The sequence below is a fragment of the Acomys minous genome (assembly GCF_964271855.1).
Source record: "Acomys minous genome assembly, chromosome: 1".
Lineage (NCBI taxonomy): Eukaryota > Metazoa > Chordata > Mammalia > Rodentia > Muridae > Acomys > Acomys minous.
In genome coordinates this window covers 12,345,447-12,371,813 of record NC_140483.1, presented here as the reverse complement: position 1 = coordinate 12,371,813, position 26,367 = coordinate 12,345,447, and the positions used below count along the sequence as shown (strand labels likewise).

At 47.9% G+C, this 26,367-nt stretch overlaps 1 protein-coding gene across 1 annotated transcript in view; it reads left to right on the top strand.

Annotated features, from left to right (window-relative positions):
* The first annotated feature begins 1,156 nt into the window (after positions 1 to 1,156).
* SUSD4 (sushi domain containing 4) overlaps positions 1,157 to 26,367 on the top strand; it is a 117,830-nt gene continuing 92,619 nt past the window's right edge. Inside the window, exons 1-2 of the mRNA XM_084797349.1 lie at positions 1,157 to 1,339; positions 1,955 to 2,137. Of these exons, the coding sequence (XP_084653475.1) occupies positions 1,990 to 2,137 (148 nt within the window). The 5' untranslated portion in view covers positions 1,157 to 1,339; positions 1,955 to 1,989. The remainder of the gene's footprint in view (positions 1,340 to 1,954; positions 2,138 to 26,367) is intronic.

The following is a 26,367-nucleotide window of genomic DNA, read 5'->3' as shown; positions in this document are numbered from 1 at the left end:
TTTTGGGAAAGTCGATAGAAGGATTTGGTGGCTGTATCAGAAACATGTTTTTTCATATCCACAAATTCCTACAGAATAATGGAGTGCCAGTGGTTTGAAAATACTGCCTGCCGGCACCACCTCATTAGGGCAAACTCCTTAATCACCTTGGCTGGATCCTGGGCCCGGGAGGCCAGCTCGCAGAGGGAGGCCTGGCTTGCTGGGGGAGGGGCGGGGTTGGATGGGCAGCAAAGGTTGGGAAAACAGAGCTTGCAGCAGGCTGAACTTAGACACCAGAAAGGGACCCCTGACCAGGAGAACTTTCGTTCTTGGAACCCCTGATCCTTGTGGGTTCTTATCCACAGGAAATAAGCCTCTCTTTCATGTGATACCCAGCGTTCCGCATTGGCACCCATCACCTTACCGTGGGTGACTCGCCTCCCTGGGGGAGAAGCCTTCTAAGAGAAAGCTGAGTAGTGCACGCATCTCCAAGGTAGCCAAAAGGGAAAATGCCTCGGGTGCAAGGGACTGGTTAGAGAGACCCAGCGTCCTCTGGCCGTCCTCGGAGTCACTAAGAACTTGAGGTTTTCGCAAGGATAGTGCTTACTCCGCCCTATTCAAGTTAACCCTGTCATAGGTGATGACCCTAAGTGAAATCATCCTGTCTAGCGCCACCTGCGCGGTTGCAGCCTACAGTGGCGCGCACAGAGCTAAGGGTGCCAGAGGCCACCAGTGAAGGAACGCGGTGGAGACCTGCACGTGTGCGCGCGCGTGTATGCCTGTGCATGTGTGCGTGCATATGCGTGTGTCTGTGTGTCTGTGTGCCTATGTGCCGCCGCCTGGCGACTCGTGCCCGGCAGGTGCAGGCGCGCCGGCTTCCCATTGGCCGCGGCGTCCTCCTCCGCCCTCGCAATCCCCCTACCCGACTACTGTCGCTGGCTGGCATCCTCTGAGGCGCGCGCTGGCCTGCGCGGCCCTGCCATCACCACCCTCCCCATCCCTCGCCGCGCGCGCCCGGGCCTTAACCCTTCCTCCCCCTCTCCGCGCCGCCGCCGCGCGCTCCCGAGCTCAGGTAGCGGGCGCGCGGGCGACTCCCCGGGGGCGCGCATCCCGGTAGCCGTGGCACTCGTCACCCCCGCCCTCGGCCGCTCGGGGGAGCCCGGGGAGGGAGCGCGCGGCGGGACGGGCGGGGGGGTGGTGAAGCCCGGCTGCCGCCGAGGCTTCCGTCTCGCTCCCTTGCTCTCTCTCCTGCTCGCTCGCTCGCGCAGCGGCGGCAGCAGAGGTCGCGCACAGATGCGGGTTAGACTGGCGGGGGGAGGAGGCGGAGGAGGGAAGGAAGCTGCATGCATGAGACCCACAGGTAAGAGCCGGAGCCCGGAAGGGGCTTGCCTGCCCTGGGGAGGCGCGCGCAGGCCCGGCTGGGCGAGTTGGCTCCTGGCTCAGCACCCCTAAAGGAGGAATTTTAAAAATAAAAATCACAGTTCAGATCTCATAGAGGACTGGGGCAATAGGATCCTCCCAATCCCTGGAAAAGCAGAGAAGTAGCCGGGGAGCGGGGGGCAGCAGGAGGCACATTGTGAGATTCCTGAGAGTGAAATGTACAGGCCCGGGGAAAAGTGTTTTCTCAGCCGCTTCATGCTAGAAGGCTTTAGACTTTCCTGTCATGATCACAACCGCTGAATCCCGGGGACCAGCGCAGAGCTAGTGTGCACTAACCCCTGTCCTCTCTCCCCTCCTCCATCCCTCCAGCACGCGCAGTATCCCATGGTGGCTGCTACTCTCTGGACCCTGCATGGGGGGGGGGGGTGTTGCAGGGAGGATCTCACAGTGGGAAAGGGGGCGGGGGCTGCGCAGGGGCGAGCCGGGATGGAGCCCGCAGAGCCCCGGAGCCGGGTCCCTAGGGCGGAGGAGGGAGAGCGTGGCCCTAGAGCCCTGGCAACCCCAGGGTATTGTCGTGTTCCGCTCCCGGTTGCAGACTCTTGCAAGCTGGATGCCCTCTGTGGATGAAAGATGTATCATGGAATGAACCCGAGCAATGGAGATGGATTTCTAGAGCAGCAGCTTCAGCAACAGCAGCCTCAGTCCCCCCAGAGACTCTTGGCCGTGATCCTGTGGTTTCAACTGGCGCTGTGCTTTGGCCCTGCACAGCTAACGGGTGGTGAGTGACCCTGCTGTGACAGAGGGGGGAGCCTTGGACTGCCCGGTAGGGAGGGGAGCCTGTGCTGACAGGACAGCACTGCGCCTCCTGCATACATGCAGACTTTAGGGGTGCCCGAGAAACAGAATCCCTGTGTCCCAGCCTTTGGCAACCCCCCTGGTGTTCACAGAAAATTGTGTGGAACCAGTGCAGGTTCACACACCCACCAGCAGTCCAGTTGGGCTCTTTTGAAGGAAAGAAAAAAGAAAAAAGGAAAAAAAAAACCTGGGCCGTTATTCCCATTTTGACTAAGAAAGAAAAGAGGGATAAAAGAAGTAAAAAGGAGAGAGAGAAAAAAGGCGGTATATATGTGGACTTTTGACCCTTGATCTTGGCCCTCTGCAGACAGGTCAGGTTTTGGCTCCTGAATTTGAACAATCTTAGAATAACCGCCTTTAAGAATGTGAGAGGTCTGAAAATATGGTCAGACTAGCTGAAGGACAGGTTTATTTGAAAGTTAACTTTCTCTTTCTTGGAGGCAGTGTGTTGAGGCATGTTGGTGGCTGTTGGGGTGGGGAAGGGTTGTAGAGATTTATTTCCAGTGTGTTTCTGTAAGGTTGCCTAGCGGGGTTGGATTTACAGGAGGATCAGCTCAAGTACTCTTCTATGAAGTGGAAGTTCTGGAATAAAATTGATAGCCCCAGTCTCTGTAGGCGGCTAATCTATAACATACTCCGATTCCAAGAGAAAGGACTATCTTTTGGCTGTGGTAGGAGAGAGATGGAGTTCCTGTCAGAGTCTCCCCTCTTAAGTATCTCCCTTTCTTCCTTTGCACCACTGTCCGTCATTTCTGTCTGTTCTAACTATTCCTTGAGAGCTTGCTGATGTGGGCATGTGAAGGACAGATTTGCATTCGTATAGCCGAAATACTGTGGACACCTAGGTAGACTGTCATTAGAGGAAACACAAGTATTGCTTGGCATAAATGAAGCATTTCCGTGTTGGAAAAATTGTGCTGTTTCAGAGACTTTGAAGGTGAAGATGGGGTGAATAAGTGAGTGGAAATTTAGCAGAACTGGAGGAGGGGAGCGACAGCGTAGGCCTTAACACAGAGCATTTCACATGGGCAGCTACACGACGACGCCTAGGGCATCAAATTGTTTATTGCGGTGTGCAAGGAGTCAGAATTGCGGTGAAAACTCCGACTTTTGCTTTGGAATGAGTGGGTGGGAGGGTGGTTGTTTTTTTATTGTATTTTATTTTATTTTTCAAAGAGTAACTCTTTGTGCTGTTATTTCAGTTTCTACTAGAAGTGCCTCAGAGGCAGATGTCTTCATGGAGGACAAGGTCAAATGCGAGTCCAGACTGTGCGTTTGTGGCCTGCCAGGGCTCTGCCCTCTCTCAATATTAACTGTGTAGCTCGTGAGTAGATGGGAGGGAGTCAGTATGCAGGCCACCACTGAACAGGCTGGGTCTTTCCCTCTTGTCTTGCCTTTCAATTCTAGCTCCCAGGCCTCCCAACCAGGGCCACGTGATTTCCCACCTTCCCAGCCCCGTGCCTCCCATGTAGATGACACATGAGCTGAGCAGAGTCCATCTGCATGTGTCTCCGCCGTTGTGGTGGGCTGTGTGAGGTCTGAACAGGGGCTGCATTTTGGAGGCTCTGCTCCTCTTTTCCGGAGTGTTCTCGGCTCAGTTTACCAAGACCCATTGCCCTCATCAGTTACCCTTGCAGTTTGTACCGTGGCATCTTTCTCTCTCCATTCCCAGAGCCTTGAAAACAGAGGGAGTGAGGGCTCCCTGTGACCCTTCAGTGCTAGAACCTTTTCAGGGATCATCCGCTGCAGAACGGCTGGTCACCAGCCTGATCGCACCTTCAACTCTCTTTTGGCTGACAATGATGTTTCAGGATTCCTGCATGAGTGCGGTTTGGGCGGGAAAGGACAGTGGGCTTCATCCTAAGCCACCCACTAAATAGGTTTACTTTTTTAGAAATCTGTGGAGTATCCAGGTTGACAATAAAGGCACATTTACAGTTACCCCAGACCTCTACTCAGACAACTCCCATGTGTGCACAACTACTTGGGATCTTGGTTAAAGATAGGTCAGATTCCACTGGCTTTAGGTGTCCTCAGGAGTCTGCATTCCGTGCTCTTTGACTGATTAGTTTTATTTATGTACATGTGTGAATATCTGCCGTGTGTGTGTGCCAGTGCCCCCGGAAACCAGAAGGGAGCGCAGGATTCCCTGAAACTTGAGGTCCAGGCAGTCATGAGCTATTCAACATGGGTGCTGGGATTTGAACTCTAGAAGAGTGGCAGATGCTCTTAAACTTTGGAGTCATCTTTGCAGCCTCAAGGGTCTGTATTCAATGAGCTCTCAGGGGAAGCCTTTGCTACTGGTGTAAAGACCACGGCTTGATTAGCAATGCTTTAGACTACGGTATTCCTTAGGCTAAGTTGCTTCTAACTCCAGACATCCTGACCTCCTTCTCAATTACCAGATGCAAATGGCCTGCTAAGGAGCAGAAGTCTCACCCAGTATCTAATCTGTAGGTGAAACACAGCTGAAAGCAGCCCTTGAGAGGGCTTTCCTTTTTTTTAACCCACAAAAGGTGCATATTTTAATAGACACTGTTCTGAAATGCGGATTTTCATTTTTGATTGCTTTCAGAGGAAAAAGAACACCACAATAGTGAGGTATAATAGTCTGAGCTAGGAGGGGGAAGAAAGCGTGTGCCCAATAAAAGTATTACAGAAAAAGCCTCAACTAGAAAGGGAGAAATTGAGAAAATGACCAGACAAAAGAGGAGAGAGAAAAGAACTCCATCAAAACCGAAATGCTTTGTCCTGGCAAGCCAGAGATCCAATTCAACTCTTTGAGCCCTAGGAGAGCTTTTTATAAGCCTGGCTTAGGTTGCAGTGACTTTGGGTGGCTCTCTCCAGGCTGTCTTTTGTCATCTGGGTAGAAGGGTCCTTCTCATTTGGGGACTCTGAAAATGGTTATCCTGAGTGGACTCCCTCCAGGCTCATGGTGGGATACGGGGCCTTGCTGTGCCCAAACTCTTTATGGACCGTAGCTTCAGTTGCTTTTCTTCTTTTGATTCAGTCTGCTTTCCCAGAAGCCTCCTGGCTTTTGAAGGATGACTACAGTGGTCCACCCAGATGTACAGGAAGAGGGCCTAGACTTTGCTCTACAAATTACTCCTCAAAGATGAACTCCTTCTATTGTTCAGAACTCAGGGTGGGCTCTGACACTTGATAGCTTCCAGGGTGTGTGTGTGTGTGTGTGCGTGTGTGTGTGTGTGTGTGTGTGTGTGTGTGTGTGTGTGTGTGTGTCCCTATCTATAAGATAGGAGGATTTTCTCAGTCTTAGGAAGTTGGTATCAGGGATGGAACTGGAACTGGCAGAGATGCTCCAGTAATTGCAGAAGATCATGGAGAATTAGTAGCTAAGACAATGCTATCGTCTTGGGGTATCTTTGCTGTATTTATTTAGTAATCACAGAGTACTTGTACTCACCTCAAACCGAGGCCTGCTGCGTACGTTGTCCTTTTAAACTACCAGAACCATATTCTCCCAGCTAATGATGTTAAGGTATAGCCTAAGTGTCTTCAGCTCATGCTTCTCTGACCAGCAAGCTCTTCCCTCCCCTGGGCTCCCATTGCTCCCAGAGACAGCCGCTTATCATACACTGCAAGGCACCTGTGCAGCATCCGATTCGTGGCAAACTGCTCACCTCATGTTGCTTGAAAGCAGGAAAAAAAGATTCCCCAATTCCTGCTTCACCACTTAGAGAACAATCGCTGCAGGCGGGTGAGTTCTGAAAAGTTGGAGGGGGTCCAGGGAGGATAAAAACAGGAAGGGCTTCAGTGACAGGGTGACACTTAAGGTGGGAGGGATGTGGAGATGGTCACATGACTGGATCCATTCGAGAGCATAGTCTGAAGGATGCAGAACACAACTACAGCAAACCAGTGCGGCCGGCAGATAACTTGGAGTCTTTTCTCAAGGGTCTTGGGAGCATCCTGAATTTCCCATCATGCAGTGGGGCCCAGCTTGGAGTTTGGAGCAGGAGTGTAATGTCAGGCAGGCTACACCTCCCACTTTCCGGCTTCCGAGTTACAGCTCTCTCGGAGGTTAACCCTGCGAGGTCTCATTTGGGTCATGATGCCGTATCTGTGTGCCAGCAGATAGCAACAATTACTTTCTGAGAGATCAACTGGTTTGTAGACGTGAGTGAGTGTCTTGGGGTTTTATTGAGAAAAAAAATTATATATTTTTTTTCAGTCGAAGCTTTTCCTGCAGTGCTGTATCTAAAATCCATGATTTCAAGCTGAACCTAGTCAACGAGGTCCCAACTCCCAGAACTACAGCACATATTTCTTCAACAAAGCTTGTGGTAATTTAAGCAGGCTGGAAGCTCGGCTCACTGACAGGGTGAAATCTGAAAGGTTTGGGGGTGCAGAAGAAGGGTTTTCTGTAGCCAGTAGCGAGTCTCACATCTCACGAGGCAGAAAGAGAAGAGGCAAAGCAGAGAGAGCCGGGGTTTCTTTAATTCCCGAGAGTAGTGGGAAGTGTGGATGAGGATTGTGACCCAGTGGACACTGATTGGAGGTGAAGAAAAGCAGCTGCGCTGTCCTGATCTTGGTGTCTGAGATGCGTTTTCAGTGCTTCTAGAAGTCCTTCAGAGGAAAACAAGGGCTCCGCATTCTTCACAGGATGAACAGAGTTCAAGCTCTGCTTCCTGCCTTTGCACAGTGGCACGGCTTTGGGCAGGTTGCGTATCTGTTGTCGGCTCCATTACTTCTATGTCATGGACGCCGTCACGGTCATTTGTTACGTGGGTCTCCATTACAGCAGTCAGCCCTTGTCTACCTCAGTTCTCAGTCATCACTGTGTCCTGAACATATTAAGGGGGAAATAGTAAGTCTAGATGAAGCAACAAAAGGTGAGTGCCATTTTCAGTAGCACGAGGAGGTCTTTCACCAACCTGCCTGGTTGCTCCTGCATGGAATATAAGTTATCCTTTTGTCCAGTATATAATACAGTAGGATAGTGTGACCTAATATCCCGAAGACGTGTATTATAGCATATTGTTATAAATGTCCTGCTTTGATATTGTTAAGTCCTTGCTATGCCTAACATATACATTTAACTTTATCATAGGTAAGTGCATAGGTAAGTGCATATAGGATAAAACAAAGTACAGTATATGCGATTTGCTACTGTCTGTGATTTTAAGCATCCAGTGGGACTCTTGGAATGTGCACTCACAATAAGGCAGACTTTTAAGAACTGTTGGGTTCCAAGCTCTTTCTTCATGTCTCTGTTCCATCGTTTGACTCTGTTATATGCCCCGGAAATACATATGTAAGGGCGTTCGTTTTTTGCTCCCAGGGAAATACACAAATAAAACTTCTCAAAAGTTTAAATGCAAATGACTTGCGCAAGAATTTCTTAATATAGATTTTTAGTTCAATTGAAAATCTAGTGTTATTTATTGATACTGATGAGAAAAATGGTTTTTCCAAATTGCCTCTTTTTATCTTTGCTTGATTTTGGAAGCTCATTCAGTGCTTGATAATTGAAATAGTCACCCAGGGTAATGGTATGTCTGAACAGGTCACCAGGATCACTGCTCCTGAGCTGAAGGAAAGAAAGAGCAAAACCAGTTGGCTTTTTAGCTTATTTACAATCGCAGTCACCTTTCACTAAGACACACAGCAGCATCCATGGCGGATACATAAGATGTGATGCAACGCTCATCTACTTACTGGTCCATTTCCACAGGAACACACTGTTCAACCATCACCAACTACAGACAATTGAGAAAAGATGGGCTGAAATGTTAACCTGGCTGAACTCGGAGTGACTGATAAACCTTTCCAAGTTGTCGGCCATACTCCAGATGCCTAGAGCGTGCTTTGTACGGGCCAACACCTATCTCCGTACCTTACCCATTACCTCACTTAATTCCTTATGCTAATGGCGAGGTTAGGCCACTTGTCATTTTCATTACAGCCTTTCTTTTAGTAGTGAGGACGTGATGATTTCATTATCCAACACACCTGTCCTAACCCTGTTTTATGATCGTTAACTCAAAAGTATCCTTTTAAGCTGAAGATATCAAGCGGTTTGAAAACTGGCCTTCCCTACCATGACATAAGGGAACTCAGATATCGTGGCCATAAACATATTGGCGAGTGCACAGAAAAGTCCACAGTCCCAGGCGAATTAGAGGCCAGGGTGCTGAACCTTGGACCAGGTAGATGATAGTAAGAGACCAGAAACCCAGGAACCCCTCCCCCTATCAGAATGAGATATTTCCTGACTCTCATCTGCTCAAAGCAAAGAGATGCCTGGTCCTTGGGACCCCTGCCTGTGACCTGCGTGGCCACTATACCCTTATGAATGTTGTGAGCATCTCCCTTGTAGTTTCCATGTGCTTTGGACCAGTGTTGATGATGTCCCTAATGACCCACATGACCGTAGACTGTTAAAAGTGGTGCAAACAGGTTTTGTATCACCACCTGTAGTTTCTAAATGCACCGAGAGGAGATTTTGACGTTTGCATCTTTATTTAAGAGACAGCCTCAGTGAGTTGCTCTCCTACAGTCTACAAATGGCCACATGAAGCCAGATTAGAGAGCAAGATACAGAGACACACACCTGTAATCTGAACACCGAGGGGTAAAGAGACAGTGACAGCTAGGGCCTTTGCACCTCCATGAACATTTGCCTGTGAAATGTTAAATTTAGAGGAGGAAGGAGATGTGATGGATTACAAGATCTGAGTCACATGTGCTTGCTTTTCTGTCCAGGAAGACATGTTGGGTAGATGAACTTGAGGCTGAATTTTAGGAGGAATTTAGCCCAGTTTTCCTTTATCTTTACAAAAAAAAATCATGCTTGAACTGCTGTAAGAGAAGTTACCCACTTAAGAAGAAAAACAAATAGAAATAATTAAGTGAGTTGCTCACCAACTGGAATTGAAAGTGCATTTTAAAATAGCTTCTTAATTGGAAGTATTGTAATTGCTTTATTAATCTTAAACAAGGTAAATTGGGGAACATCAGAGAAGTCAAATGAAAACAAATTCTTGACATTACTTAGAAGTGCCATTAAACCTGGGGACCCAGCAGTGAATGAGCCTTCACTTACCCCGCCATGGAGAGGCTAGGGGTTTGTGCAACCCCCACAGGCCAGGCACTTTTGTGACCCTGCCTGTGTATATGAACCAGCTCTGAGTCTCCAGGAATGGACTTGGCTACTAAGAAGTCATAAGCTTGGTCAGTGGTCATTTCAGAATTGTCCCAATAAACCAAGCTTTTAAAAGGAGATTAAGTAAGGACAAGGTTCTTTGGGAAGGAGGCTGTACTTGGTCATCTCTTGCTTTTATCTGAAACGTTTGACTTTTATCTCCTGGAGTCACCAGTGTGGAAGAAAGGCTGGACAGGCAAGGCCACTCACACACTGCATTCTTTTTCTTTTTTTTTTTTTTCTGACAGTAACAAAATACAAAATGACCTTATATCTTCAGTCTGGTTGTATTGGATGTGTGGTTGGATTGAGTGAGCCAGGAAGGGGAAGGCTTTTTTTTTTAAAAAAGAAAGATATAAAATATATTTGTGGAGTGGATTTAACATTGGTGTTCCCACAACACTGTAAGTGATTTAGCTAGTTGTCAGATTCAGGTTTCCAGCGAAGAATGTAGAAGTTGTTTCTGGACTTTGAGCTCTTACACTTGGCAGATTTTGATATTTATTCTATCTGTCTGTCTATCTATCTATCTATCTATCTATCTATCTATCTATCCACCCCATGAGATAGATAACAGGGAAGGTCTACTGTTTTTGTTGTTGTTTTGGTTGTTTTTTTGTTTGTTTGTTTTGTTTTGTTTTTGGAAACCTGATAGGCTTAATCTTGTGGAAGACTTTCAGTTTATCCTTTCTGAGAGTTTCTGTTAACTAACATGGAATCTTAATTACTTAATCCAACCCAAAGATAGGTAAGAGTTGGGGGCTGGAAAGGTGGCTCAGTGGCTGCAGTGTTTGCTGTACAGGCAGGAGGACCTGCATTCAGAGCGCCAGCAGGGACAGAAAAAGCCAGGCTTGGCTGCACACACCCGTACCCCAGTGATGTGGAGGTGGAGACAAGAGGACCCCTGGGGCTTGCTGGCCAAGCTGGTGTGGCCATCAGCAAGCTCTGAGTGCAGTAAGGGACCCTGTTGCAGAAGAAAGCTGTGTGTGATGGGATGGAGAGCACTTGTTGCTACAGAGGACGCAGGTTCGGTTCCCAGCACCTAGTTCCCAGCTCACAACTGTCTGCAGCTCTTGCTCCAGTGGTACATGTACATATCTGCAAGCAAAATGCTCACACACATAAAAATAAAAGAAAAAACCTTTTAAAAAATGTTGTAACGAGATACAAAGGAAGACCCTTGACCAACTCCTGGTCCCTTTATGCACACTTACAGGCATGTGCACTCCCCATAAACACATACATATGTATACAACACGCACGCAAACAGGCACACACACACACACACACACACACACACACACACACACACACCATTTTTGGGTGTGGTAGGATGCGCCTGCAAATTTAGTATTGTATAACATCAGGTACTCAGTAACTGATGGGCCTTCCCCATCTATTTACATTGTATCAAATTATATTTAAATAGGGGAATTATGAATTACTTTGTGGCTTTTTTTGGGGGGGGTTGTTTATTTTGTTTTCTTGAGACAGGGTTTCTCTGTGTAGCCTTAGCTGTCCTGGACTGGCTTTGTAGACCAGACTGACCTGGTACTCACAGAGATCCTCCTGCCTCTGTCTCTCTGAGTGCTGGGATTACAGATATGTGCCACCACATCCAGCTTATTTTGTGGTCTTTTAAAAGTATTGCCCAGGGCCCACCCACCTCCCTGTTTGCATTAGATAAGAAGCAGATGGCTATATTTTCCTCTGTCATCTTATTTATAACACTACCTTGTAGATGGAAGGCACTTACTTACTTTTAATATTGATTTGGTGGGTACACTATAGATTCTCCGGGTGAGCGCTGGGGAGAGACAGTGTCTTACAGAGGATGGCCAGTTTGTGTTGCTGCCGTTAACAGTGGGTAGAGGGATGGATAGTACCCTACTTGCTGCCTTGGTTTTATTATCTGTGAAAAAAGGGGAACTTCCTTAGGTGCTGTGAAAATCAACTGCGTGGGGGTGTGTGCCATAGCTCCCCAAGGTGACAGCTTCATTGAGAACAAACTGAGGATGAACACTCGCTACATTTTGTGTGCTGGGAGTGAGCACCACTCGGAGTCTTCTTTGCCTAGAAGGGATATGGAATAACAAATACGTGTCCAGGAGCACAGGCCAGAGCAGATGCCAGTGTGCGCATTCACTGATTCTTGGTCTCAGTGGTCCTATGAAACTAACCACCATAATTTAGTACAGTAGGTTCTTGGTGGAAATTCATCTCTCAGATTCTGGGCCAGGGAGAAGAGATGGAGGCTCACAAAACACAAAGGCTTTGGAGCCAAATTTTGATCAATAAAATAATTTTCCAACTGGAGAAGGTGTTGGAAGATGATGTTTTGGTTTTGTTTTTGTTTTGTTTTTGTTTTTTGAGATGAGGCAATGGTGTGAATGAACAGAGAGGCTCAAGGGAGAATATGCACCGCAGACAAGGAATAGCTCAGGGGTCCCCTTGGTAAGGCGCACACGCAGAGGGTAGGTTGGACCCACATGCTCGGCGAACCACACACTTAGGGGCTTGGACGAGAACCTACAAGGCTAGGTCTTCAGGGCATGGCAGGATCTGTTTCATTTTGTTTTAGAAAAAAAATTTCTTTTTTAGCCGTGTGGAAGATATAGATGTAGAGAAACTTTTGTTCATTAAATATTTATCATGCATCTATCCAAGATGAGAGGGCAGATACGGTTGGAAACAAAGCCCTGCCCTCTGAAAATTTATATTCTCCGGAGGGCAGTTAGGAAACAATTGTATTGACTCAAGAGGGACATGCTGAGGGCTTCAACTAGCGAGGACTAAGCAGAGGGGGGAAGTGCAGAAAGGCCGAATTACCTGAGGAGTGGGGATGGTAGAAGAGGAAGAGCCAGTGACAGCCTGCAGCGCTCCTTTGGAGGAGCCACTGGTGAGGGGTGACAGCAAAGAGGGCATACCCTGCCACCGTCACTCAGGCACACAGGAAAGATCACATCCAGAGCTGCCCACTGACAGGATGAAACCCAGTTGCACCTTTACTCCCGTAGCCTTGTCCTGCCAGTGAGGAGGAGGAGGAGGAGGAGGAGGAGGAGGAGGAGGAGGAGGAGGAGGAGGAGGTCCCCTTGCACATGCGTTTGGTCGCCATCTGGCCATCCGACAGTTGAGAACTCAGTTCGAGGCTCAGGAGAGTCAGTTAGGGCAGGAGATGAAGATGTGTGTGTCATCTGCTTCGAGAGGGTTGCGGGAGGGGCTGGGCTTTCCCGGGAAGGGAGTGTGGGAGGAGAGGCTGAGGATGCTGTGTTGGGAGGAAAAGCCAGCCTGGAGGCTGAGGAGCCGAGCAGCTCATCAATATTGATACCAATAAGAGTTTTAAAGCAAAACCAAATACACTTGATCCAGGTTATTGAATACTCCCTCCTGTTGGGGAGCTTTTATGTTATTTTTATGTTATTATTAGGATAATGTTTTAGCGATCCCAATTCTGGGTGCCTGTGCCAACCAGGCAGAAAGCCGAGCCAGGTGGGAGAAAGGCCATGTTTGGGAATCTGTTATGGTTTGGATGTAAAATGTACCCTACAGGTTTCCTGTTGTCTTAGTTAGGGTTGCTTTACTGTGATGAAAACACCATGACGTGAGGTGGGGTGTTTATTATACTCACCGTTCCATTTAACAGTTCATCATCAAAAGCAGTGAGGGCAGGGACCAGGAGGCAGGAGCTGATGCAGAGGCCGTGGAGGAGTGCCGCTTTACTGGCTTGCTCAGCCTGCTTTCCTGCAGAGCCCAGAACCACCAGCCCTGGAATGGCACTGCCCACAGTGGCTGGGCCCTCCCACAGCAATCACTGCCTAAGAAAATGCCCCACAGTTGAAACTCATGGAGGCATCTTCTCAGGCGAAGTTCCCTCCTTTCAGAGAACTCTAGCTTGTGTCCGGCTGATAGAAAACTATCCGGTACACCTGTGTTTGAAACCTTGGCTTCTGGCTTGGTACTGCTCTTTTGAAAGGTTGTAGAGCTTTTGGGAAGTGGAGTCCAGCTGGAGGAAGTGAGACACGGGGGTGGGGGTGGGGTGAAGGTTATAGCACAGAACCACTTTCATTCTTGTTCATATCCGGTTCCCTAGAGATGCGAGGAGGTAAGGAATCCCAGCCACAGGCCCCTAACCCCACTTCCTCCCCCCCCACCCCCCACCATGGAGTTGTCTGTTGTCATGGCTGCCCAACCTAACCCCCCTCCCCCACCATGGAGTTGTCTGTTGTCATGGCTGCCCAACCGCGGGGGTTCCATTCCCTAAACTTCAAGTCAGAATAAATCCTCCCTCCTTTATGAGGCTTTGGTTACAATGTAGAAATACTGCAAGGGCTAGGGAATCCACACCGGCTGAGGAACACTTGGAATGGTTCCAGCCTAGCGTGGGAGGAGAAGGCTAAGAGGGTAAGGGTTGAGCAGGGCCTCCAGAGCCTGTGAGCAGCCAAGGATGCTTCCCTTCCTGCGTACCTGAGTGTAGTGATAACGGCAGGGCACCCCATCCTTGCAGCCACCTCTTTCTCCTGGGGTGCTGAGGTTTTTTCTGTGGGCTCCATGCCTTACCTCCTTGCTGCCCCCTCACCCAGCTGGGTGTCTGCTAATCTGCAACGGAGGGTTGTCATCTGAGTGAGCCCTCTATCACCCCACACCCTGTCACCATCCTGTCGCCTCTGAAGCAAGTCACATAACCTTCCCATGCTTCTGTTGCTTTCTCTGCAAACCGAGGCCAGTGGTGAGTTCCTAGTGGGGCATGAGGGTTCATAGGGAAAGCTTTTGATGAACATGAACCAGCGATTACTACCTGAAGGCTCCTTTCCACTGTTCCTGGGGCCACTTTTTCCTTTTGCTTGCCTAAGTGGGAAAGGCCAGTGGAGAGATGCTCAGTACACACACACACACACACACACACACACACACACACACACACACACACACACACACACACACACACACTCTGTGAATCCTGTCCCTAAGGAAGCTCATTTTGTGGGGACATGAGGTAAGGCAGCTGGAGGAGCTACTTTACTAGAAAATGGGACGAGCCGATCTGTGCTGGGTCCCCACTGCTGGCACGTTCAGCGGATAGCCACATCTGAGTTGGAGAAGAAGGTCCTTGTACTGCTGAAAGGAATGTCTCAATAGCTGTTGGCCCAAGCCCAGTTCCCTGTGTGCTGACAGAAGCCCCTGGAAAAGAGAAATTAAACAGGTGAGGCAAGCAAAAAAGTCATTGCAGGTGCTGTTGCTGTGAAGGCTCACGGGTGAGGGACTTAACTCTGTGTCTCTTGCTCTGCCTCCCTGTTTGCCAGCATAGTCTGTCCTGTTATGGAAGCATCTGGTGCCAGGGCTTGGCCTCTGTATGCTTAGCCTGGTGGAGGGATGGGCTGGGACCCTGCCTTTGGATCTCACACAAATGGGTCCAACTGTTTAGGAGGGTGATGTGATGTCATCGGCAAAGTCCAGACTCAAGAACAGGGTGTGTTGTGAAAAAAAAAAGTTGTAAAGACGTCTCATAACAGTAAGTCTGTGGTTTTGTGTTGGGCTGCATCCATGGCCATCCTCAGCTGACTGCAGCCTGTGGGCCACAGGTTGGACACACCTGAGAATCTCTCAGTACTTGTATTTGTCGAACAATGCCCCCTCTCGTGGCCAGATACATGCCTTCTCTGCGTGTTGGGATTCTTCCTTGTAGCTTGGAGAGTAGAACGCAGCTGCCAGACAGCTGTAGGCTGGTGACTGATTGTAGGATTCCTAGTCCCTCGTGATTGACAGGAGAGCCTCTGTTTTAATCTTTAAGCCCTTCAGGTGGGCAGCCCGGTCTGAGGGTACCTCGCTGCGGCGTCTGTTCTGCCACACACACCCCTTCCCCCCAGACCTTGACCATGAGAGGGCTCTTGGAATGCCTCAGTCTGGTTTGAGAAAGGCTTCTTTCACGTACACCCTGATCCTTAGGCTTTGAACTGATAACAGAGGGTCTTGTGTGGTTTTATGAGGTAGCAGCAGTTATCCATCCCTTGAGAGTGGCTTTGCTGGAGATCTGCTGTCATTTTTCATGAAAATGAGTGTCCAGACCTCCTGCCCTCAGCATGCTCTGCTGAAGGAAGACCTTGGTACTCAGTAGCTCCAGAAATTTGCCCATCTCTGCCCTAGCTGTCTTTGCCCCGTGGCTGTAGCCACACTCAGCCACACTGAGCCTGTTGTTGCTGCCGCTGTTAAAATTGGCCTTTCTCAGGTCCCTCCATGCAGTGTGGGTCCCAGGGACTCTAATCAAAAGCTGAGCCAGTTACTGGTTTCTGCCTTCACCATGCTCCGTGGCTTGTAGGCCTCTCGCCTCCTGCATGCCTTGGCCTTCTAATGCTTGGCATTTTCTCCTGCGCCTGCTGTGTCGATGCTGCTAAACTGGGTCATGTTCTCAGCGATACAGCATGAGCTAACTTCCATGGAAATGCACAAGGTCTTACCAATCCCATTTCTATTGTTTCCTGAATTAACAGTGAAATGACTGTCCCCCAAGTACAGTTTGTGGGTCACATGAAATAAGCTTTCTGGAAGTGAGACCACAATGGGGGTCCCAACGATGAGATCAAAGCAAGGTCTCCATCTCCTTTGGGCAGTGTTGTGGTATGGGAATGGCCACTATAGGCTCTTCTGTGTGAATATTTGTCTCCCACTTGGTGGAACTGTTTAAGAAGGATTAGAAGGTGTGGCCTTGCTGGAGGAGGTGGGTCACAGGAGACAGAGACCGATGCAGGCAGGAATGGCAGAGAGAGCGAGCTCTGCTGGCAGGCTCCGCAGAGTGACTGCATGTTCCCGGAGGGCAGGCGCTCTCCAGGTGCAACACTGCAATTCCAGTAGCTTGACCAGATGGTGAAAGGAGTCTGAAAAGCTTGCTGCCATGTGGATAAAGATGTCACTGAATTGAACAGAAAGAAGGACTCTAAAAGTGTGTGTGTGTGTGTGTGTGTGCATGGTGTGTGTGTGCATGATGTATGTGTGCATGGTGTGTGTGTGCATGATGTGTGTGTGCATGGTGTGTGTGCACATGGTGTGTGTGTGTATGGTGTGTGTGTGCATGGTGTGTGTTTGCATGGTGTGTGCATGGTGTGTGTGTGTGTGTGTGCATGGTGTGTGTGCAGGGTGTGTGTGTGTGCATGGTGTGTGTCAGGGAGCAGGCATGCCACAGCACACATAGGAAGGTGGAGGGCACATGTTTGGAGTTGGTTCTCTTTTTCTACTTTATGTGGATTCTGGGAATTGAACTGAGTGCCTCTTCTAACGAGGACTTAGTCCTGTCAGGTTTGGGCTCCACTTTTAAGGCTTCATTTAACCTTAATTGTTTTGTAAGGGTTCTATCTCCAAATATAGTCAGAAATGAGGGCTGAGACACTCGCTGTAAATTCAGAGGGATGCAGTTCGCTTCTGGGCAGACTCCCGAGGAATGAAAATATTAATTCTGATAGAAAGCTGCTATGAGGACCGGGAGTCTGGGATGGCTTCTGGGAGACGGATGGAGCCAACTTTGTTCTGACAGAATGCAGTAGTTACGTGGAGAAGGAGACTCAGTACGAACAAGGGTGCAGTCACCTGGAGCTGTGTGTGTTTGTATGTGGGTTGATGGGTGGAAGTTACAGGATACTCATTGGCTTATTCGTGCATCTCACCACATCGCTCGTCAAACACTTCCTGAGATCAGCTCGGCGTGCAACACTGACTGTGGGGTCCAGAGAAGACATGGAAGCTCAGACTTGCAGCTTCCTAAATTAGAGGGCCACAGCATTTGCTCTAACCTAATCAACCTACTGCTAGACACTCACATTATTTGATTATAGCTGCTGGCCACTGAAAGTCAATTGCAAGTGGCTCCCCAGGCCATGCGGGGGTGGGGGGCATATCTGGTTCAGGTTGGGTAAATATTGAATTATTATGAGGACTTAGCCTGAGGAGGAGTGATGGGTTAATAGCTGGAGTAATAGGAGGCCACCTCCAAATGCATTTTTAAGTCATTTTGAATTTATCTTCTGTGGGGCATTTTCTTGTCTCTAAAAAAAAAAAAACTCCCTTTGTGTTTTCTCCTCCTGCTTCCGCATTTCCTCTTGCTCTTCCTTCTCCTCTTCTTCAACCTCCTCCTCTTCCTCTTCCTCTTTCTCCACTTTTCCTCTCCACCCCAACCTCTTGTGATGCCTACAACTTAAGAGAAAATGGGGCATCTGAATGATTTTTGTAGTCAGATGGGTTGTGGTGCACTGTAAGGTGCCGGCCATGTTCCCTGCCATGATGGCCATGGACTGTAACCCTATGAAACTATAAGCCTCCAATAAACTCTTCTGTAAGTTGCCTTGGTCATGGTGTCTTATCACAGCCATAGAAAAGTAACTAAGACAGGTGCTAACCAAGACTCAGGGGCCCTTTCGTTAGCAAAGGGCTTCATGAAGACTGTTGGAGGGAATGGTGGCTGAATCTGATGTGGTCCAGCTCTTCTGCCTGCCTCTCTGCTCTCACACCCCACACATTCATAGCCTCGCCCCTGCAGTCTCTAAACCATCCCCACAGCCGCTCATGACAGCGTGAGCATCTGTGTATGCACTTCTCTGAAAGAGGGTCAGTTTGGAGCTTTCAACAGGCCCTCCTGTGGGTTCATTAACGAAAAAAAAGGGGGGGCTTTAAAAAATCTATAGCTCAGAACAAACCGTTTAAAGTGAGGCTGTGGCCAAGCTGCAGAGAGAGAGAGAGCGTGCAGAGAAGGGAACAGTTTTTAAGACACTGGGAAGTGATTTCGCCTAGTGATTGCCTTTCTCTTGAGGTTTTATACTTAACTACCTTTGACATAGGATTTGGGGTGTCCTGGAAGAAGAAAGTCCAGCAAGAAAGCAAACAGTATTGGCTGAGAAACCCTTCAGAGAGACCTGCACTTTCCACTTCACCCTGGCCCTCCCTGGAAGTGGTAAAGACGCAGTTCAGAAGCCTCCTCTGCCATTAAGCAGTATCTTTATGAGCATCAAGGCGGTAGAAGGGTCTAGAACAGGTGGAGCTTCTCCAAACCTTCGTGGAGCCAGTTATGTGCAAGGCGCTTTGGAGTCAGGGTGGGGGAGTGGGAGATGAGTAACGGGCACGTTCCAGAATCCTGACTTGGTAGAAAATAACAAGTGGAAAACATTCATCTTCATTTTTTTTTCTTTGAAAATGTGGACAGTATGAGAAATATTCCAATAAACAGGCAAAAGCAACGCTTTTGTCTCCACTATCTCCGTAACTCAGCATGCTGTGGTGACATATTGAAACATTACTATGATTAGGCTGCCATTTCCAGCGATATAAACTGATGGTTTCATTGACTATAAAGAAAGTTGGGCTTGCCTCTTTTTTTTTTTTTTCTTTTTTTCCTGAGTGCTGTAATGAATATTAGGAACCTAATGAGAGTCTCTACCATGTAGATTGGTGGTAGGTCCAGGCCTTTTGTGTTTGAAGTATTAAAGCATTGTGCCTCCATAGACGGCTTATAGCTGGTGAACCCCAAGAGCTGGGGGTGGGATGGGGTATCATAGCTGCTTAGTGAGTGACAGAGCTGCCAAGAGGACTTTCATGAGCTCTCTCAAGTAGGGCCTCTTTATAGCAGCGTTCCTTTTCCTTCAGACAACTGGGAACAAGAGAGGAGAAGCTTCCTGTCAGGGCCTGCTACCTGAGTGCCATGCGTGCTAGCCAGCTTGTCTATACGGTGCCCCACCCCCACCCCTCAATACCCTGGTAGTGCATTCTCCATGCATGTGAGCGTCCAAGTGCTACCTTCAGTGTCCCTCAAATATGCAGGCCCTTCTCTGGCTTTGCAAGGTGTCTCCTGTTTCTAGAGGATACTTGGACCTTGCCTTGCAGAATAATGTTAGTAACCCTTTGCCTTTCACATGCCAGCTCCTTTGGGAGTTCACTCTCAGTTTGCTCCTCCGTCTCCTCATCTCTCTGTCTTCCCTGGTCTCCATTGGTGATGTTCTTTAATGCTACTGAGGCTTGGCTAAGGGGCATGAGTAGGCAGTTGCCAGGCTCAAGGCTTGTTAGTGTGGCAGGCCCTTTTGGGCATTGCCCAGAGCACCACTGCTGGCTCCGTCTCCAGCCACAGACTGGGTGATGGTAGTGATTTTGAACCAGGCTTTGCTATCAGATATGCCCAGAAGGCAATGTTGTGTGGCCTCCGCTTTTGTGAAGAGAGAGAAGGTTACCTTGAGATGACTGACAGGGATGTCAGGAGCTTGTGCAAACAAATAGCTCAAGCCTGCCTCGCCATTGGTCAGTCGTAGGGGGATTTGCAGCAAGTGTGTATAGAGGAAAGCTTGTCCCGTGGCTGGTGAGAGATTTCAGGGGTCTTTTGTACCCATGTTGACAGCCGTTGTGCCTCCTTGTGGATGGTGGCTGTCCTTCCTTTTTCCTGGCTAGTTATTTTCTGTAGTGGAGGCTTTTATGCTCATGGTGTTCCAAGACCATTGGCTGGACAAACTGGCTGCTTGTGTGCAGGCCCACTTTTCTTTTTTTTTAATCTTTGTGGCATCTATTTATTTAATCATTTTATTACATGTAACATTATATGAACAAGAGTCCCCTCTCTTTAACCCTTAGTATCTGCTCTGTAATTTCCAATTCCATTGATTAATGACTTTTCATTGACCCATTGATCTCAGTGAGAGATAACTTATATAGTGTCCTGCATCCCCAGAAGTGTAGATGGAAAGAACACATTTTTCCCATTATGATGGGAGGTAACATTATTTTAATATTATTGACATTAATAAGTTTTAAGATATTTTCTGAGTCAAGGTCCGCTTTTGAGAACTTGGTTCTAAGCGACTCGTGGTGGATTCTGGAGGCCTTTAGAGAAAACAGTGTGAGTGCTGTGCTGTAAGGAGTTTACCCTCTGTTGACTGCAGACCTTAGTGGAGTTCACGAGCTCTGGGGCACAGGGCCCAAACCTTCTGAAACCATGAACCAAAATAAACCTTTCTTTCTTTTTAAGTTGGTGACCTCAAGTGTTCTGTCACAATAATGACAAAAGAGTAACAGTCTTGATCTGTGAGTGTGTTTGGGGACATGCTAGAAATATAATAATAGTACATGGTGAAAATGCTGGCTGTTGTTTGTTTTTCATTTGTTTGTCCCATTGCGTTCTCTCTCTCTCTCTCTCTATATATATATATATATATATATATATATATATATATATATATATATATATTTATATATATGTTTGTATATATTTAAACTCACCAGAACTTGAGAATCAGTGTTCATTCCCATTTCCAGGTGGGGAAACTGGGATGAAGTGAAGTTAAAAGAGAGATGCACTTCCTTAGAGTCAGGAGATGGGGATGCTAGGGGCCCAGTGCAGAACATTTTCCCCAGGATGTGTGGATATTCACATCTTTTGCATCACCACCTCGAGGGGCCCCCAGCTATGGGAGCCTCAGTGTCACCAGGGGTGGCTTTGCTTTTCCTTCATAGACCTCATTTTTCTATTGTACTTTAAACCTAGCCCAAAGGTGTAAAGCCCACATCTCAAGAGAAAAAAAATATAAATAGCAATACTCTTTTAAATTATTTAATGTTATTATTATGCCTATGGATGTTTTACCTGCCTGTGTGCCTGTGCAGTGTCCACTAAGGCCAGCAGAGGACATTGATATCACACCTCCTAGAAATGGAGTCATAGATGGTTGAAAGCTGCTTTATGGGTCCTGGGAATTGAACTCAGGTCAACTGAAAGAAAATCCAATGCTCTTAACCGCTAAGCCATCTGTCTAATACCATTAATAGGAATTCTGATCTTCCAATCTCCAAAAAAACGTTTTCCTTCTTACAAACTCCTCTAGGGCTGGTTGGTGAGTTACTAGGGGCCTCAGAGTGAGGGTGTTGGTGTGATGCTGCAGGCGTGTGGTTCTCAGTGGGGGGTGGGTTTACGCCTTGCAGAGGGGGTTATGAGGGGAGTGAGGAAGGTGAAGTGGGAGCAAGTACATCTCTGGTCTCTAAGCTCCCTACCACAGTGGCTCCACTGACAAAGAATTAGCCAACCTAGAATGTCCAGAGGGAAGGTGGCCAGTCTGGGGTGACCTTGAGCAGGGAAGACTGGAGCAGGGACTGAGGCTGGTACCCTGGAGGAGGTCTTTCCGGGGGAGAAGCCCTGAGGATGCTGCAGGGTCTACATGAAGAAGGATTAGAAGAAGAGGACGGAGGTGAAACCCAAGTCAGCAGCCACAGGCCGAAGAGTCTTGAATAGGATCGGTCAAAAGTATGGCCGTTAACTAATTAGGAAGTGGGACAGGAAGCTTATGTTAGAAGAGGAACTGGTCCAAAAGCATTTTGTTTGGACCAAACAAACAAAACCTCAAGGTGCTGTGGGAGAGTCCGGGGCCCTTGTTCTTTTTTGTTTGTTTGTTTTTCTTTTTCAAGACAAGAGTGTTTGTTTGTATGTCTTGTGTGTACCTTGGCTGCCTGGACTCATTGTGTAGCCCAGGCTGGCCTCAAGCTCACAGAGATCTGCCTGCCTCTGCCTCCATGAGTGCTGGGATTACAGGCATGCGCCACCACGCCCAGTCCCAGCTTGTTCTTTGAGCAAGCATGTGAACTTGAACGTGTTCTTGAACGTTCTGTGCCTTGGCCTCACGTAGGAAACCAAGGGAATGTTTGGAGCTTTGTGAGGGTCCAGGCTAGCACAGTATAACCTAAACTGGGGACAAGCGAGCCATGGAGGACTGGCTGGCAGCAGTCTGCCGAGGAATAGACAGCCTTGTGTTAGAGCTCCTTGGTGACTTTGGGGACGGCAATTTCATTATTATTTCATGAGTGCTGCTTCAACATGAGTTAGTCTGCTTGGCATTACCACAGCATCCAATTATGTTTTTTGTACAGAGTTGTGTCCGTGTAGATTTAATAACCAATTACTCATATTAACTTTATGTTTTCCTTAAGTAAGAGGAACGCATTGTAGAGGAAGAGAAAGGAGATGAGTTATAAAGGAAGGGGGTGGTGGTGGTGGTGGGAACAGCCAACAGGAACTCCTGTTTTGGACGTTAGAAAGAGGGCAAATGTTCTGAATTTGGAAACTGTCCAGATAGATTCAAGGAAGTAGTCTGCTGGCCTCCTTGTTTATATAGCCTTCTGGTTGGCTGGGTTAGCCTTAGGGAAAGCACACCAGCCTTTGATGTTCTGGATCTTGGTTAAAGTTGTGCCACAGCATCTGAAAAAGGGAAGGCACAGGTGATAATCTTGACTTTCAAAGGGGCAGACTGAACTGGCCCAGCCCATCCTAAGCTTTGGCCTTGGCAGCCTTTCAAGGGGTGGCCTTCCTTGAGACGAATGGTCTGTGAGCAACTCTTTGAGTGTGTGCACAGATTTGTATGAGAGCCTCTCTTGAGATAAGGGCTCCCATTTCCAGCCCTCCACAGTGGTCCTCTCTTCTACCGCCCCTCCCCCAGCTCTCGCTCATCTCCCACAGTGTTTATGCTCCATGCATGAAACACACCCATCTCTTTGAAGGACCATAAGAATGACCTTTGCTGTTGAGGCCTTAGCCTGTTCATGTTCCTCCTCCGTCTTCCTAGGCGGTCCAGCTGCCCACATACATTCTTTGAGAGGACAGCTCTGAATGCTAAGCAGATGTGAGGAGAACCATAACTCACGTTCCATCTTGGTTGTTTTGAGGAGTCTAGCTCATACATTTGGTTTGGATTTTTTTTTGGAGGTGGGGCACTTGGAGCCTGGAGATGTTGGACAGAGGTTCTCCTGTGGAGTGGGTTGTGCCCCCCTCATGGTGAGAATCAAACCAGAGGTGTGGAGAAGGGTCAGGAAGGACGTGGAAGGAAAGCCACTGAGGTCCCTACAGAAATTTAACCCCAACCCCAGCCTGAGTTTGGCCTGTGTACTGATTATTGGAATGTTTTAGAAGATATTTGATAAAAACAAAATTAAGGAAATAAATCTCACTCTAATTCTGTTAAAATGTGATTTATATCTTTTATTACTTATTTTCTTCCCAAGTTGTACTTACGTATTGTGTTGAAACCCGCCTTTGCTACTTAACAATATATTATGTTTTTGTTGTCATATAATAATTTATCTATTGTAACAGCATTTTAACTTACAGAGAACATATTCAATTTTACATACTCTATTTAACCACTGTACTGTACGTGTAGTAGCTAGCAAAACCAGAGGCAGTTTATCCAGTAGGGAGACAGGCAGCTGCTAAACACAGAAGTAAATGTGTACTTACAAACTCTTAAGTACCAAGGAGGAAGACTACCTCTGGTGTTGAATATGTGGAGGGGGGAGAGGGAGAGAGAGAGATAGAGATAGAGAGAGAGAGAGAGAGAGAGAGAGAGAGAGAGAGAGAGAGAGAATATGTCTGCGTGTTGGGGGGCTTTCCTGGGAACATTGGCTTCACGTAGAGTTGATGGATTTAAGCTGGGGACGATCAAGGAGAGGTGTTCCTGGTAGAGAGAATAGCTTGTGCAAAGATCCTGTATTCAGAGGTAGCCTAGAATGTTCATAAACCTGAAGGCAGGCTGGCATAACTGGAGTACAGGGTGCTTGTGTGTGTTTATTGGCTTTCTTGAAAAAAAAAACAAGAGTGGTGTGTGTGTGCATGTGTGTGTGTGTGTGTGTGTGTGTGTGTGTGTGTGTGTGTGTGTTCATGTACGGGTGTGATCGCTCCAGAAGAGGCCATCAGATCCCCCCCCCCCCCAGAGCTAGAGCGATAAGCACTCATGGCGGCATATCAAGCTTGCTCTGTGGGGGCCGGTCCTTGTGATCGCTCAGCCAGCACTCTTATAACTGCTGAGCAGTCTCTCTCACCCCTTTGTCAATCATCCTACTGATACCTTTTCTCACTACTTACAAGAGCTGTTCCAGACACGCAGTCCCTCAAGTGCTATCCTACTTGTTCTTGGGATTTTCATCTGTCTGTAGTCATGTTAATGCAAGCTCTGCCAGCATCATCCCTGTGTCACTCCTGCCGTTTGGTGGCATGCCTTGGAAGCTTGTTCCCCACCCAAAGGTAACTACATATCCACCTGTAGTTCCTATTGTTCATTGTATTTAAATGTGTAGTCAATCTGGGAGTTTGTGTGTGTGTGTGTGTGTGTGTGTGTGTGTGTGTGTGTGTGTGTGTGTGTGTGTGTGTACTGGGAGAGCTGAGGGCATTGTTTATTGTTACCTAAATGATTGGCTGGTTGAAGAAATAGTATTTATTGAATAGGCTGTCCTTTCTCCACTGTTTTTAAATACTACCTTCATAACATGCTGACATTGTGTAGATATTTGGGTCCACTTCTGAACCTTCCATTATCCACCATTGATTTGACGTCTCCTCCTTTGCTGGCACCTTCTTATTTCACTCCCATACCCTTTAGAATCTGATAGAGCAAATCCCAGTTCATTATTCTTTCTTTTTTTTTTTTCAAAATGTTTTCAGTCCCAGGAAATTACTCTTCTGGATAAATTTTAGAATCATTTAGTTAATTTTGCAGATTAATTTGGGGACAAGTGACATCTATTCGATACCAGTATCCTCAGAAAAAAAAATGGCAGAACTCTCCAGTATTTTAAATCTCCTCCTGGGTTACTGGGTAGAAAGGGCATTTTTAAAGAAAGTGGCATCCTTGAAGGCATTACAGTTTCATCTAGAAAATGCCACAACCCAGAGAATATGGCAAGGGTGAAAACCAGGCCAATATTAGGACAATGAAGGCTCCTGTGCGGTCCTGTCATGGTCTCCCTGAGCCTTTGGTCTACTGGCCAGACCTCAGCCAGGACTCTGAAGAGCTGTGGCACGTAAGGAGGTTGATGCACAGCGCTCATTCGTGCTCGGTGCCCTCCTCTGGTCTTGGTGTGGGTCGCATTCACTCCCAACATGATCAGCAAATGAGTTCTCATGGGCTGTTTTCTATTTGACTTGAAGGCACTGGGAAGTAATTTAACTTTGCTAAGAGGAGTCTAGCGATGACTAGAGCAGGGGTGGGGCTAGTGGGTCAGGGTGGGAGGGAGAGGCAGATGATGTGCAGGGGGCAGGTAGTTGAAAACTCTCTGAGGTCTTGCCCTTGTTTAATTGAGAGCGCCACCTGCAGGCAAAGCTGCCTTCTTTTGCCCTGGGGCAAAAGGGAGACTCCACTCTTGTTCCTGGTTTAAAAATCAGCCTGGACCTGTGAGCGGTCCAGTGCCTTGTCTGTCAACCAGGGCCTCCTGACTTGTTTGCCTCATCTGTTCTGCATGGAGAGTTTGATGGGAACTGACTCTCCGCTACTTGCCACCCAGCTGGGAGGCACATCTGGAAGAGGGACAAGAGGGGCGGTGGGATGCTCCGGGTTCTGCCGGCGGCGGTGGCAGCTGCCTTGCTTCTCCTATAGCTTGGGCTGGCAAGATCGGCTCAGCTTTGCTATTTTTAAACTGTCCGCTCTGCTCTGATGGAGGCTGCCTGCACCTCCTGCTGAATCATGATCCAGTCTGCTAATTGCAGCAGCGCCTGTGGCCTGCCAAGTACCCAGACGGGCATCTGGTTCTGCATTTTGGGTTCCCGCAATAGGACAGGCAGGATGGCGGACACTTCCAGAGGGACAGCAGGAAGTACTTCTGTGGCGCTCCTTACCTTTGGACTCCATCAAGAAATGTAGAGAGGCAACACCAGATTATTGCCACGCACACATTAAAATGAGGGACTAAGGACTTTGTGTATCAAACATACACATTTCAGCCACCGAGGTCGCTTTTTTTTCCCCCTCTCTCAGAGCAGGAAGCATCCACATGCAAGCCGTATTTAAAAGGATATGTGTAACAGACATGGGCTGATGTATGATGTCCTTTCTTACTTAGGAGCCAGTTTTGCCAGGGCTGTTGTTATATTTCTAAAACAATGGGGAAATGAAGAATTGCTCCTCCAGAGTGCTGGCAGCCTGATGTTCTTTCTCAACGAGCTGCCTGTTAGTGTGTTCTGTCCTTAATGTTCCCTACCTAAGAGGCGACAGGAC